Source organism: Brassica napus, chromosome C7, assembly GCF_020379485.1.
Source record: "Brassica napus cultivar Da-Ae chromosome C7, Da-Ae, whole genome shotgun sequence".
Lineage (NCBI taxonomy): Eukaryota > Viridiplantae > Streptophyta > Magnoliopsida > Brassicales > Brassicaceae > Brassica > Brassica napus.
Window position 1 is genome coordinate 21368751 of NC_063450.1, and position 17381 is coordinate 21386131.

General features: G+C 32.6%; 1 protein-coding gene across 1 annotated transcript; it reads right to left on the reverse strand.

Annotated features, from left to right (window-relative positions):
- Positions 1 to 883, reverse strand: LOC106399571. The gene has a single exon (XM_013840041.3). The coding sequence runs from the start codon at positions 702 to 704 to the stop codon at positions 171 to 173; it is 534 nt and encodes a 177-aa protein (XP_013695495.1). The 5' UTR covers positions 705 to 883; the 3' UTR covers positions 1 to 170.
- Positions 884 to 17381: the final 16498 nt, after the last annotated feature.

Sequence of the window (17381 nt, forward strand, 5' to 3'; positions counted from 1 at the left end):
TTACAGATGACCAAACACTTCCTCTTGAATATGTTTCGTTGCTTAAACAACTATTATGAACCATTACACCAAAAAAAAAACTACGGACCAATGTTCTAAAATACATAATAATAAAAAACGACTGAAAGAAATGAACTCTTGTTTTGTAATAAAAGGCGATACAGTTTTCCTCAATCTTCATTTATGCTTTCTAAGTGCGGTCTCCAAACGCCGACGCGTCCCTTTCTCCGATCTCTTTGGGTCGCGACTTTCTCCGACAATATCTCCGTCAAGTACCTATCAGAGATCAACACCGATGAGTCCTTGTCTTTACCATTATTTTCCCCGTTAGACTTATGATCATCCACGTCTTCAAGATGATGCCGAGAACGCTTCTTGACGGCGTTTGCATTACTTCTGTCGCGGCGGATCTTTTCTTTGTCTGGTTTAGTTGCGGGTATGAGGAAATAAATCTTGCCACGTTGGAGCTCAGCTTCGGGAGGGACGATGACGATCTTTGTGGCTGAGATTACATCATCATGATCTGAAGACGGTGGAGAAGATGGTTTCTTGAGTACGTGCTTCGGGTGTGCCTTCATTACTTCGCTGGCGGTGATTGTGCCACTGATCTCCTCAACGTATCCGTTTGAGTGTACGATGCGGATCACGTCCAGAGCTCCACACGGTAGGATGCAGGCGATGCAGCACCTAAGTGTCTCCTTCATCTCTTTTGTTTTGTATTAATGAAGAAAAATAGAAAACCTAAAGACTTTGGTTCTTGTAAGAAGCATCTGCGAAAACTAAAATGAAAAAGATGAGAGAAGAAATTAAAGAGAGAAAGAGAAACGTATGGCAAGTGATCTTGAAACACATAAGCTTTGAAGAGAACTTAATTATTTATTTATTTATAGTGATGTCTCTTTAATTTGGTGCTTTTCATTTTATTTTTGGGTCGTCTTCTTATGGTATGTTTTAATCTTTGTATGATGTATATCGTGTGTGTATAATATATAGTTGTATGGTTTATGTTAGTTGCTCTTTTCTGATCCTTTTCAGCGGCTGGGTTTAGGAGAATATACGTTGAACTCACTCTTTTTATTTATTTTGGCATTGTTCGATTTTTTTTTAAATATTTCATTAACTAGCATTTACCTAAAAGCTTATGGAAGGTTTTGAAAATTTTCATTAGCTTCCATGTTCATTTTATTTATGCATACCTACACACTGCACCCAAAAAAGTATAGGGAACTAAGAATCGTGATTCGTATAAAAAAATCATGAGATAACTAAGTGGGGTTTTTCCTTTTTGATTGAGATGGGAGATCATGTATAATGTCTTAAAGTCCAAAAACTATAACAAAAACTAAAATTTAAAAGCTTGGTATATATTCCTTGAAAAAGCATTCGTTTGAAATATAACATAAACCATACGAAGATGTAGAATCATTTGAATAAAACCTTAATATAAACAAACAAATGAAGTAAGGAATAAAAAGAGGTCAAAAACATATGCAAAGCAATAGTTATAGAATTTGTTTTTTTTTTCTTTTCTTTTCTAAATGGTGGGGAGAGGGAACAAAAGAGGGGCTGAGATTAGATGGAATGAATAATTGCACCCAACAATGTAATGTAGATGTATTTTACCTTTTGGATCCATCGTCTATTAGCATTTGAGGGGACCCCTCTTCCTCGCTAAAGCTTGCAATTATTTCTTCTTCTTCTTTACTTTGTTTATCATCTTATAATTAATTTCAACTTTATAATGCACAGTGTGGTTCATCTAGGCTGGGTGCTTATGGGTAGATACATGTTGTAGCATCATTGGGTCTCCATTATATCATTACCACATATAACAAAACCACTTTCCACAGTTTTTTTTTTGGTAATCCACTTTTCATAGTTTCACCAAGTTAAGCCTTATATATAAGAAATCGTTCAAGACTTTAGTCAGATAGTTGAAATATTTAGCTTCTACCCCGAGTAGTGGCGAACTAAGTAGTCATCTACTTAATTATCGTAATTAGGATTTATTAGTTTAAATTCAGAAAACTTTAGAAACATAAAATAAAACACCTAATGTCGTTTAACAAATTAGAAAAAGAGAAAATTGGGTAAATATACCCATTTGAAGACAAAATTAGAGACTTATCAATGACAAGACGTAAAGAGAAATTACTCTATTTTTTATGTTTTGAAATGCCAAAATTGTTTATATCTCTTTTTTCTTCATTAATCTTTTTTCTGCATCTCAACTTCGTACGAACTTTCACTATGTTCTCTTTAATGGGAGATACTCCAAAGACATCCACCACTCTTATAAACTCTTATAATTTTCATTCATTTTTTTAGTTTTCACATATGGATCCTCCATTGAAGCTCGCAACGTTTACTCCGCAACGTTTACTCCGCAACGTTTATCCCTTGCGATGACTTTCACTCTTATACTCTCTTTCTTAAATCCACCTCCACCAATCTCATCTATGAATCTTTGACCAAACACCTCTTAATATCACTTCTGTCAATGTTATTGAAGAAGGTAATGATTTATTAATATAAAAGTAGATAACTTAATTGTTAGCGGTTAATAATCATGTTAGCTGAAGAAGGAATCAGTAACGATTATTTAAGAAATAGGTAACAATTAGGAGACCACTAACAAAGATATATATTAATATTAAAAGAATCAATACTTTACTTAATTATGAATATTTATTTTCTTGTATCGAATCAGATATCAACTAAAAAATTACATATCATGTAACAATCCACGTATCGACTAACATATCAAATAACAATTCATACATCAACTAACAAACTATGTATCAAAAAATGTATCAGCTAGCAAATCATGTATCGATTACTAGACCATGTATCAGTTAATGAAACTATTTTGTAACATCTAATTAATCATTTATCAAATAGCCGCAATCTATTTGTAACAGTCAACAATCCATGTATCGATTAATAAATCATGTATCAGTTAATGATAACTATTTTATAACATTTATCGGTCATTTATCAGTTAGTCGTCATCTGTTTGTAACTTCTAACTAAATATGTATCTTAAACAACAATATAAAATTGAGAATCTCTTAAAACATAAATAATATGGGGTAAGTAATAAAATACCGACTAGGGGTGTCAATTCGGGCTGGCCCGGCCCGGTCCGGCCGAAACCCGTTAAGCCCGTAAATATTTGAGTCCGGCCCGGCCCGGCCCGAAAATAATTTGGGCCTAGAATTCAAAGCCCGGCCCGGCCCTTATAGGGCTACAGGGCTTTTCGGGCTTTTGTGGGCTTTTCGAAAAATAATTTGTCATTGTCATTTCCATCGTTTTAATACATGTGAATTTTCATTAAAAAAAAGAGTTTCATTTTTAAAAAATAAAAAAAGTATAAAGTGAGTTTAAAATTTTCTTGTCTATCACAAATTTTTTATTTTTTCGTATGTTTTAAAAACATTTTATACACAAACCAAATTTAATAAGATTTAAATAATCAAATATCAATTAAAACAAAAAATATAAGAGAACAAAATTTATGATAAACATGGTCAAACGTTTTATACTTTATATTTTGAAAATAAAAACATGTTGTACATGAAAGAAGAATGTACTTTTGTAAAATTTAAAATGTAACACTTGTAATGATGAAACAATAAAGTGCATTAAAAACTTTTATATTTGCTTTATTAGAGTTTAGATAAAAATATTAAAATAATATATCAATACTAATAATAGTTTCGATTACAAGAAAGAAGGATAATATTTACGCTAAAATATAAATTTCGGGTTTTCGGGCCGGCCCTAGCCCAAACGGACTTAAGCCCAAAATACCCAAAGCCCAAATGGGCTTAGCCCGAAAGGCCCAATTTTTTTTGGGCTTATAAAGCTAAGCCCAAGCCCGGTAATTTTTAGGGCTGGACGGACTCGGGCTACGGGCTTCGACCCTAATTGACATGTCTAATACCGACTAACATATATGTTATCTAAAGAAGAAACTTCATGAACTATTAATCCACCACTTCCATCACCGCTTGAGTCATGGTTGACGAACTCGTCAAACCTTACCCATTGAATTACCCAACTATGTTGGAACAAGACTACAACACATATTTTTTTGGATTGAAAGCTTAAAGCGGGTTGTGATTCAAAATTGAAAACAGTGGTATTGGTGGGAGATGATGAGATGACGAACTCGTCAAGATTAGCGAGTTACTCGACCACTTAAGAAACCACATCACAAATTGTTGTTAGGATTGGAAGCTTATAAAAGCTTGTTGTGATTCGAAATTGGAAACCGTGGTATTGATGAGAGATAATAAGATTAGCATTATGAGTGTCAATGGAATCAGAGTGAAAAAAATATAGATTTGTGATGAATAATAGAGGAGCTGAAGATACATGGTAAATTAGATGAGAATTTGAAGAAATTGAATTTAATTAATGCTTGTGTAAAGAGGAAATCCACGGGGATTGAGAGATTGGAACATAGGGAAAAGAGAAGAGAGATCTAGGGAGATAAGAGTATCATGATCATGAAAATATTAAAGAAAAAAAAATTACCTAATTAGTGATGCTTTTGGATGCATAAACATCAATTTCTGTTAAAAAAACATGGTCGGCGGGATGCAGCAGTCACAGCGCGTGGAAGAACTTTAAGTGGATCAGTTTGTATGATGACAATTTGTCTATCATAGATCTGTTTTATATCAATTATGTTCATGTGTGCATGCATACGATATGATATGCCTGAACAAAATTTAGTAGATTATGCGACATTTTATCACATTTTTAAACACATTTATTCTCTGATACCAGTATTATATATGTTATAAAGATAGATTTAAGAAGCCGTAAAAAGAAAAGAGTGGAGAACAATTTTGTATAATTAAAAAATATATATATTTGGTGCTAATTTTAGCTTGCAATATGGTGTGACAGTTAAATAATAATCTGCATATATATATAATCAAAGTTTATTTTATACAAAATTTCAAGAAACTAATTAATAACTAAAAATAACCCCACACAACAACTATTAGAACCAACTTACCATCTTTGCAATTTGTGTTTTTCCTATTGTCTTTTGGAATTAACTTTTTTCTTTGTTGTGTTGTCGTTGAGTGGGCATCAAAAGTCAATTCAATTAAGAAATAGTCGAAGTTTGATGAGATTGGTTTGGATCCATTTCAGTGAATTATAATACGCACGCAGCATGTTGGATTTCAGATCCCTTTTCTTTTCTTTTTCTTTTTCTTATTAGTTCTATTTCGAAAATGGATCATACTACTAGAGCTACTAGTATCATTAATAGTAATCGAAATGAGGTTAATATAACCACCGCTTGTTTTATGATAAAAATACAACCAATGTTAGTTCAACCAACGCTTGGTTAGTAAAAATACAACCAATGTTAATAGTCATATATGGAATATGGTTTTGAGAAGTCCAGGTCTTTTTACTTGGAACTTTAAAAGCTCATTAACGGAGAAAGAAACAAACCTTAATAAATCATGGATTCATTTCACAAAACTAAAACATAAAAAGGAAAGGATAATAAGAGAAATGTGTTTTCAGTATATCCGGAAGCAAAGTCATGTGGGTTTGCTTTCCTTTTGAAAGTGATCGACTCATGGACCCCTCCTCTCTCAGTCTACTTTCTCGCTCTCTTTCTTTTTACATTTTGGGTGTTTGGTGAACTTCTTTTCACTTCTTTTTGAGCTGATAAACTGTTTACAGATGTGTTTGATTGCACGAAGTTGAAAGTAAGAAGAACAAATAAAGTTGAGACTAGAGGGAAAGTAGAGAATATTCTTATATTCACACCCAACTCGTACATTATTTAACTCCTTTTTCATTATAGCTTAATTTCAGAGATATACACATGTCGGATAATATATATAACTTTATATATCCGTACGACCTGGCTCGTATTTGGATTTATAAATCTTTTCTTAATCACATTCAATATGTAGGTCATTTGGGTTTTGATGTATGCCTGTATAAGAATATTTGAATCTTATCTAAGACTACTTCTGTTTCCAGTGTCCGAAATTTGAAAGTAAAATTATATAGAAGGGAAGTGATATTTTTTTAAGAACGAAATCAATTTTATATAGAAAGAAAAAGATAGCATACGATATACAATTGTGTTTCAAAAAAAAAACATATGATATACAGTATTATCGCATCAAATTGGGTATGCATTTGATGAAGGCCCATCAAAAACTCATAGAAATTCTGTTAGTTAAGGGCATACAATCGTGGGTTCCAAGCAACCACAACCTTGTCGACGAGAGGAGAAATCTTAGTTACATATATGTTAAAATTTTGGCGTTTGTGTCCGTAGATCTAAGAGCGTTTTTTGGTCCTTAGATTTAAGACTCTTATCTATATTTATTGAATTGTGACTGTAAAATGTCATTTTGTGTGTAACTTGTCTGTATCACTAATTTTAATTGATTTAAAAGAGAATCGATGGACCTTGATTCCTACCCTTCGTTCAAGGCAGCTCTTCAAGTATCGGTCTCCATGAAGAACCTACCACCGACTGGCACAAGCTCTAATCATTTCCCATGGATCTGTTGGAATCTCTGGATCTCGCGCAATCATCTAGTATTCCAGAACAGGAACACAGCCCCAATGGAGGTAATCACCACAGCGCTGACATCACTTAAAGAGTGGGAGGGAGGCAAACCACGAGTTCCCAATTAACACTGAGAATCAATCCGGAGGCACAGGCCCAACAGCTTTCACCACAAACGATCATATGCCACACCGACGCCGCTTGGAGATCAGACTCTGACTCGGCGGGGCTGGCTTGGATCTTCACTGATTAATCATCGTCGGAGATAGCTAGGGCTGTCACTACCAATAACACACCTCTTCACCTCTGATTAACATATATATGACAATTAATGATTATGAATAATACATATTTGATAACAATATTTGTATCTTTTTCTTTTTGTTTAATTTTATATTATTAAAATAAATTAAATAATCACATTAACCATATAATTAAAAAATTAGATTTTTTCTTATATGTAATATTTTGAATTTTTAAAACGACTATAAATTACTAAAAATGGCAAAAGTCCCACATTGAAATGTTTTTGATCAATGGTTTAACTTTTTTTTGTTCAAACAAGATACAAATAATCATAAATCGTATGAATAAGATCTCTTATTGATAGATATTCATATTATATATATTAATATCATTTAAATTAAATTATATACTATATAAAAATATATAAAAATGTTAATTTCAAAATTTACATTGAAAAATTATTGAGATTTTAATATTTTAATTTCAAAATTTTTATTTATAAATCTCACATTAAAAGTTTTGTGATTAACATTTTAAATTTTTGTTACAACAACTATACAAATGTTAATAAAACCATAAGAGTAGAAAGAGTCAATTATAAATATTTATATTAAAATATACTATATATATCTATGTCAATATCATTAAAGTTTAATTATATATCATATAAATTAAATAAAATTATTGTTTTGATTTACCAAAAATATGGTTGTAAATAAACAAAAGGTATTGGTTTTTATTTATGTGCTTACTCTAATGTATATACTTTTATGTATAAAAATTATTTTTTAAATAGGTGGTTTCTAATATGTTATTTGATCTTGACAATCCGAGAAATACACTTCTTCAAATCGAAGTGATTTTCAATATTTGAAGCACTATATATATTATTTTATTCAGATTAAATATTTTAGTCATAATTTTTATTCTTAAAAAGCTTTAATGAAATATCATGACAAGATTTCAATCACTTCCTTTTGAGTTTGTTCGAAGAATGAAAGATCTGATCATTCATCTAATATTTGTTTCTTCCTAATACTCTATCTAGCTATTATAACTGTAAGAATGAGAGATTTGAACTATTTATTATAAGTTTTCTAGTTTATTATTTAATAAATCAAACAATTCTTAGTTTATACATAGTTTACATATACTAGAATGGTAAAGTATTATATATATTTTTTATCGGTATACTCTTAAGTAGATAAACCTCAAAAGCGTACGTTAATAAAATAAGCAATTTGTTTTATTGTTCTAGAATTAGATGATTTTAGACCGAACTGGTGAATATATACTAGACAAACATTTATATTTCGAGTCTGCACTTATATTCTATATAACTGCTTGATATATTAGATTTGAACACTAACCTGTGAATAGAGTTTCCCGGTGATTTTCTTCAAAAAATTGACTCTTAGATAAGTATCTGGAGTGGAACTAATTTTTACAGATGTTCATCTTTTTAAATTGACACTTATACAATTCACCGAATTCACAGAAGAAGTTAAAGAAAAGAAACAAAACTCATATCAGTAAAACATAAACGAGAACGAAAGCACAATTTTATAGAGGTAGAAAATGAAATCACTTATGGAGAGTTAATACTAAACAAATCGAGAGTAGAAAACCTAATCTCCTTTCATCATTTTACAATCGATGTTGCCTGTCTTGTTTTTGTAATTTGTGTCGGCCGCAAAACTTAGTTTATTTTTATGCACATGAAATCTTAAAAATAATTAAAATGAGATGTAATACTTAACTCTTCAACAACGATGCTACATTTAAGATACCAACATTTGTATTCGTCATTTTACAATCGATAAAAATTATAGTGTTGCAAAATGTCAAAACCATTTAATGAACAAACATTAGTATAAAAAACTCGTGCGGAAATTATCATCTAGTAACTACAACATGGCTACATGTGTTAGCAAGTTGATTGATTCTATGGATTTTTCTTCAAAGTTTTTTTTTATTAAAGATGAGGAATGATTTTCATATCTATTTTTAATCTCTATTATTAAAAGAGAAGTACCCATTAAAAAATACCCCTAAGTTTTCTAACTTATTTACACTTCAATGCCACTGAGAATTAAATTAAACTACCTATTTTAATGCTTGTCTTTTCCAGTTAAATTAATGAGTTTTTCTTAATCAAATTTAAACTTAATGTCATTAAATAAACCTACCTATTTTAATGTTTGTCTTTTCCAGTTAAATTAATGAGTTTTTCTTAATCAAATTTAAACTTAATGTCATTAAATGAACCTAAAAATACATCATATTTAACGTAGCTTATTACGCACGAGTACGGCCCAATAATGAACTTGAATTTTATTTTTACGAAAACGTGAATCACTTGACTTATGTAATATTTAAAATATATTAACTACAATATAACAAATGCATATAACCTACCTATATTTTAGTTTGAAATGATATAGTCAACTTACATCATCCATCAATCGATGTACAATATTCAAACCACCTATAGTTTTCGTTTTCTTTATAGGATGTATTAACCAACCAATCATTCCATTGATTTTCTAAGCTTTATAAAAAAACAAATCAATAAATACAAACTCAAAATCCAATATCTTCTATTAATCAAAACATAATATCTTCAATATCGTATCTTTAATGTACCTATTAAATATAGAAACTGTAACCATAATTACACTAATTATAAGAATAGATTTGATTCCAACCAATTGATCTATTACTTCGGTAATTGATTTGCTTGCAGAAGAGGAAACAATAAATTTAAAATTTATAAGAATATAAAGATATAGAGATTCCAACCAATTGCATATATTTGCGTATGATTTTCGCATAATAAGCTTCAAATTGAACATTGAAAAAGACACAGAGATTTTTTTTAATCTTTTACCGACACAAACTTAAACAAAACAAAGAGTTAAATGTAATTTTTTTTTGTTACACTTCCCGGAAAAAAACGGTTACAATATGGGCTTTCATAATATGGCGTTTTATGTTATGGACATTTAATAATTATCTTGACGAAATAAAAAGACTATAAATAATTTATTATTAATAAAATTATGAAATTATTTACAATTTGATGACTAATTCATCGCCTTTTTTTATATGTTAAATTTTTCATAGAAGTTTAAAAATCATTTTATTTTCTTTAAACATGTATAACTAATTTATAATCTTTTATGCCATACTAAGTCATAATATAATATTTCTTCATATTTTACATTAATAACCATTGTTTTTATATATCGTCTACAATTCTCTAATTACGTCTATTTGTTCAATGTTTTATATGATATCGAATATTCATCGTAAATAGATGGTTTAAGATGCCAAAAAATTATTTATTTGATGAATATAATACATCAAATATTACAAATACATTATTTTGTTAAATAAATAACCAAAAATTGAAAATTTAAACCCATCATGATCTAGTTATATTTTAAATTAAATGATGTCGTATATATCTAATGATAATGTGTCATCACCCTAAAAAGCAACTATTTTATCAAAAAACAACTATAAATATAATAGATATGAATATAGTCCAAGTTCTAAAAAGCACCATCATCGATGATCCCTCTATTTTAAGTCTTTTTTTTTTTTGTCAACGAGGCTTTTATTCATTAAGCCCAAATGGCAGATTACAAGAGAGATCGATTTGTCTAACCCACATTACATACTCGACTTTACAATAAGCCCAATAGCTCAAATCGTCGGAGCCTTCTTCGAGTATCTTCTCGCACAATCGCGTCAACGCCAGTACACGTGTCACCTCTTAATTTTGCATGCAATTTCCACCGATTCACGCGCTTGGTGATACGCGCCACCGTACGAGATTTAGGTTTTGAAGAACAAACATGATCGGCGAATACACGAGCCGCCAAATCATGTTTCCAAACTCTTTGATAAGCTCTTATAATCGATACCCATTCATAAACTCCTTCTTCCATGTCGCCGATAAGATTAAGGGAGCTTCACTAATCTGATGGAGGTGAACCGCCAAGACAGCTTCAGCAGATTGGTAGACAGAGTCTTTATCGGAACGGTTCACATAGGAAACTCCGATTCTGCTAGACCTGCACCTTAATCAACGAAGCTAACCCAAAAACTTAGTTGATTCAATTAGACCATGAGACTTTACAATGATTATAGATGTAAAGATTTAATCCTTTAATTGAATAACTAAGAATAACCAATAGAATACGAAACACCCTCGGAGCTTAACGGGATAGAGGTGATGAAAGAAAGAAGGAGAAGATCTAAACCTAAAAGAAAACAAAAGTCGCCTAGCGAAAGTACAATCCGATATACGGAAGCTTATATCGATCTAGAGATCGAACATATATTACATAGGCAAAAAAACAAAAGGGGTGGTGACCGGCGGCGAGGTGCTCACCTGCCACCAGAGGACAGCTTTATTTAAGGTGTTTCTAGAGAGAGGTTGAAGAAAATAACTAGAGAGAAAGTTTTTCAATGTCTCTATCTTTAGTCTCTAACAAATATTATATTAGTATCTATTTTTTTATTATCTTTATGCAAATAAACTTAAATGGTAAAAAGAAACTATACCAATCAGAAGTTGCCAAATGGCATGATCATTTCTCACGTTTGTATGTCATGTTTTCTACACTCTCTCTTTTTTTTTTTAATATTAGTTATGCCTAGAAACTTTCTTTTTTATCACTGATGCGCATGCTCTAAAAATCTAGAACCAATAGATGCTATGATTTAAAAAAACGTTCAATAAAAAAAACAAGTCTTATTCTTTAAGACCAAATCACACAAACAACGAAGAAAAATTGGGACGGATTTCACTCTTCATGGACAAAAATAGGAACAAGAACAATTTGTGTAACTAAGCAAGACTGAGCACTGTATTTGGTTGCTAGAAAGGGAGACTGATTACCACCGATTCGTATAGGATAAGCCGTTGTCACCAAGAGAAGTGGTCGAATTTTCATCGAAAATCCGACTCTTCTGCCACCTGCTGATCCCATAGGTACAAATTCATATTGGGCCACTACAAATGTAAAACCAGTATACAGTAGAACCTTTATAATTAATATTTGATAAATTAATAATTTTTATAAATTAATAAATTTTGTTTGTCCTATTTTGGACCAGTGTAAAATATGATAGAAATCGATAAAATAATAAGATAATAATATTATCCTTAAGGAAAAAGCGTTCACCTTGTTTCCTCGGTTATCGGTTACTTCTCATGCCATTACCAGAGTAGCTGATTCTTGACAATCTCATCAAGCTTGTTCTCTCCACTAAATTTAACCTCATTGTCCGAAGGGAAGAGAGAGAAAAATAACATACCAGAGCCTCGAGAAACACTAGACGTAATGAAGATAGGTAGGCCAAAGATACTAACCAAGGAGAGCGCTCCGTAAAACCTGACTGTACACCGCATCTTCACCGCCATATCCAAACTCAGAGAGAGATAAAAGACCCCCAACCGAGTACAGACCACATAAAGCGGGTCTGACACAACTGCCGCACCTGATCCACGGAAGCTGTTTGACCTGCAAAACAAGTGGTAGAAAGGCAGCACCACCATAAACAACCAAGGGGATGTGCTATTTTGTCGAAAGGAGACACCAGTGTATGAGAGAAACCACGAAGACAATCCGTAGACTTCGCTATGACCGCCAATTACCGCCTTCAAGAACCGAAAGACGGTAACTTGAACCCGTAAAGATTTGAACCGGTGACCACGGCACAAACAACAATTAATCTTCAAGAGCAAACCCCAAAGAACCTCGTCGACAAAGATTCAATGGGAAACCAGAACATGACCCGGAAAGTGAAGGAACCAGAACATGAGCGTTTACCACACCGCCTCGGGGAAGACCATAGATGACCGCTCCGACTCCGCGACACAGAAAACCACAACGAACCACCATCTAGGATAACAACACACGCCATTACCCTAAAATATGCTCGCCCTCGAGTTAAGCGAACCTCCAAGGCATTCATGGCAAAGGTAGACGATGGCAGCTCATCAAGACGTCGAGAATGAGACTACCAATCGCAACTGCTACCTCTCAAAACTGACCAGAAACAAGAGTCACCAGACCGGAACAGAGAGGTTCCACCTCCTTCACACGCTGATGTCTCTCCAGACGTTAAAAGGACCGCATGTGCAACCCAAAAAGTCGACTTCTCCAACAGCCAAGCCTGACCCTTACAGTGTCGAGACTCCACCACCATCTGAAACCACATCGGACCTGGACCTATTTGCGAGCAGAGGCGAGTACGAGCTGTCCTCCGAAAGCAGAACCAACAATAAAGCGGAAAGATCGGCACAAGATCGAAGAAGCAAAGGAAAAGCGAGATCAGAGGAAGAAGGGGGAGGCTCCAGCGCCGGAACGCGCGCTCACGTGCCGTCCAGACGCCGGACCCAGACTCAAAGCGCTTTAGATCTAGAGATAGCGGAGGAGAGAGAAAATGAAGTGTATTGGTTTGTGTTCGTTTAGCACATTTCATGAGTAAGAAGTTGACGAAAACAACGGTTAAACTAACCATAAAACCCTTTTCAGATCACACTGTTTTCTTCAAGCTCAGACAGGACAAAGTGGTGTATTAAGCAAATCCTAAAGTTGTGGTCAAAAACACTGTACATGGCCTTGTGTTTGGTTGCAAAAAAAGTTGTCAAGGTGTAGATACCACCGCATTTCAGGTGAGTTGCATACCGCTCCATACGGTTAGGAGCGATGAATCCTTGAACGACAGTACCATATAGTTCGTAGAAGAGATTAACTAATATACATCGAAATAATGTAAGTAAGATAATATCATGCCGGAAAATATTTAGCGTTGGTTCCTGACGATCGGTTTACCATAGCGATAATAGAAATAAGATTTAAGCGACTGAGAGAGCTTGGATGAACTGAACCTGAGCGAGTTAGAAAGATGACGTATGGTTTTTTATAGATTGAAGAGGGGGGGGGGGAGTATTAGATATCCAACATCGGTAATATCAAGTGTCTTGGGCAATATATATGTGGTGTGGCAATCCTCCACATCACATCACATATATATTGCCCAATGAAACTTGAGATCATCGAAGTGGGATATCTTATAAGGAGGTGGAAAGGTCTGCTCCGTTTCGGCTTAGAGTAATCAATGAGTTTTGATGAGCGATTCTTATCGTCATGGCCGTTACACCGGTAAGAGCAACCAAAAATCTTTATTGAAGCCGTCGGCTGTCGAGAGAGATTAGTTAAGAGAGAATGAGAGATATTGTGAGGATTTGGCTGAATGATTTATATGTTAAGGGGACAATAATGGCCATTTCGTTTCATCCCAATAACAAATGCAATTACATAATACAATAAAAACTTTATAAGTTAATAATGTTGGGACTTTGATATTTTATTAATTTATAGAATTATTATTATTTTTTAAAAGATCATTTTTTTAATTTTTTCTATTTTAAGGTATATTTTCCTAAAATAAGAAAATATTTTATTTTCGTGTATATATATTAATTAATATTTTGAAATTCGACATTTATATTAGTTTTATTATATTATTTCCTGTATAGAAAATATTCATAGAATTAAAATGTGTTTTAGATATAATTTTACTAAATCTCATCAAAATATATTAAATTTTAAGAAAATATAAAGATAATTTCATTGTGAATGTAAAACAAACAATATAATGGTTAGTTTGTACTTATATAAAATGTATATACAAATAAATTATTAATTTATAATTTTAATGGGACCATGTATTTACATAGGATTTTATGAAAATTTATTATCTTATTATTTTATCGTTTTGTGTCATATTTTGAAGCGGTCCAACTTGGGAGTGGAAAAATTTATTAATTTGTGATGTTTATCAATTTATCGAGTATTAATTTATAAAGTTTCTACTGTAATCAACATAGTCTCCTTTTATTGTTAGTATAGATTTAAGATGCATTAAATAAATATTTGATGATCGTAATAACAACAATAAGAACGATTCATTATTCAAGTTGGGTATTACTTCTTTGTTGCCTGGCGGCTCGTGCTGGTGCTGGCGCTGGCTTCATCCGTCTTGATGACTTGAGGAAGCTGGATTTTCAATTGGTTAGTCATGTCACGCTTCTCTCCTCGGGTCGGTATGGTCTTGTTCTGAATTAACACTATGGCGCTTTCCCTGTTTATCGAGTTAACACCCTCACACCCATGACTGATCTCGTAACGGTCACCGTTCTCTTTTTTTGACGGCAGTGGACTTGAGACCCATGCACCAACTCATTGGCGAGCTGGTGCATCACCGATCCACTATCAGTAAATTTATGCTCCTTCACCACTTGCGAAACGAAAAGTTTAACAAAAGTCTTGAAGTTTGGTGGTGACATCTTAATTTGCTTTTCTTTACTTTTTCTTGAAACTTGTTAGAATTATCGTATATATTATTATCTTATATTTTATCAAATAGTTTTATATTTTACACTGCTCCAACTTAGGATCGGAAAAATTTATTAATTTATGGTGTTTATTAATTTATGGAGTATTAATCTATAGAATTTCTATTGTATTTAGATTATGTATGTGCATACTTAATTATTGGTTCTTTCAGTAAATACGATGCATATGTGAAAGAATTTGTTCCACCAAAGTATGTACAGTACAATGAAGCAGAACTAGTAATTCAGGGTCTGGTTGTAGCGAGTAGGTGTGGAGGAATATTATTTGAACGGCCGGTATAACGAAAATAGCAATGTGTGCATATGCATATATTCATGAGTAAATAAAATTAGTAAAATTTTTGATTTTTTGCTTTTTTTTTCTTATTTTTGCCATATTTTTATCAAATATTGTTTTATTGATATTGTATTTTTTGTACATTTGTTATATTTTTTTTATCACTTATTGCTTTACATCTACGTTGTATATATTTAATTAACATATATATATATATATATGAAGATATTCACCATCACCTATATAATTTTATACTAAATTTTTATCTGTTTGCAAAAATTAATATATATATATATATATATATTATTGTAGGTACCACTACAAAAAAAAAAATGTATTGCATCACATAATTGGTATCAGAAATGAGAAAAGTAAATGATATTAATTTAAAACGCTTATTACTAAATGATATAAAAATGTCTATTTCAACATCAGTTATAGTAAATGATGGTTTTAATAATTATTTAGCATCGTTTCATTGAAACTAATACAAATTAACTCATGTTCGTTATCACTCAAATTACCTTTAAGTAGGGATTTTATTCTCTCAAATAAGAGGTTCAATTGTAGTACTTAGGGATTGAATCCACAGAGAGCTAGGGCACACAATATACTAGAAATCAAGATTAAACTAGGCAAATAGTTTATAATGCAGTAAATAAATGAAAGCACAGTGAAAAAAGTATTTGTTCGATTGGTAGATTGAGGTTGTAAACAGTTACGAGAAATAGCTAGACCTAGGAATTTATCAATCAAGAGATTCAAAACTACAATTCAAGGATGCTAATGGTTTATAGATTCAATTCTAGAACTCGATTTTAATAAGTAAGCAATCCAGCTTTCGCATGCAATTGCTGATCAGATGTCTAAGTCCAGTCTCAGCTGTCGCTTGTTGACTTGGAGCAAGTGTCGGTCGATGCTATGACCTGAGCGTCGATCGATACTTCCTCAGACAAGCATTAACGACCTAATCGATTAAATTCAACTAGATTCCTAGACCAACTCTCGTATGAGCCTAGGTATCTAATCCAACAGAGTTCGGGTTCCGTTAATTGATTGCATTTTCGTGCCTCTCAACTATCCTATGATTCTAGGTTCAAACAATTAGTCACACTGCCGTGCTATTCTAACTATTCCAGATCCTAGTATTACAAATCACCCTGGTGTAGAGATCTATAGATAACCTAGCAATCCTAATTGATTATCAGTTTGACATTAAGCTCATGAAATCCCTAAACCTAACAAGATGAATTACTCAGACATACAAGCAATAACACAAATCATAGTCTGAATAATATAATAGATAAGAAATCAATGATAAAACCAATGGAGTTCCAATCAATCTCTGAAAGATAATTTATCTTCTCTCCAAACCTAAGATAAAATAATAGAATAGGATAATAGAAAGCGCGTAGCCGTCAAAAATGGCTTAGAAATACTTAAATAAGGTTTCTGATCGTCCAAGGGTATTTTGGTAATTTTGTGTGGCTTCTGGGCTTCAGTCGGTCATAAATTACGCCCAGCCCATATTCTGGTATCACTGTCGACCGACACCAATGTTGTGTTATCGATCGACAGTCCTTCATCTCCTCGACAGCTTCCTTTTGCGAGACAGACTGACCACTCTTCAGTAAAACGAGCATAACCTCTGTTACAGGATGCCGATTGACCTAAAACCGGTGGCATTGGAAAGCTAACTTAAAGTTATATCTTGTGTCAAAAGATGGGCTCCATCTAAGGGGAAAGGTCTCCATCCATAGCTAGACATCTGACACGTCTGTGCAGCTCTGCACTCAAAAGGCTCCAGAATCACTATATTTCTCGAGAACGTACCTGAACCTGTAAACACTCTA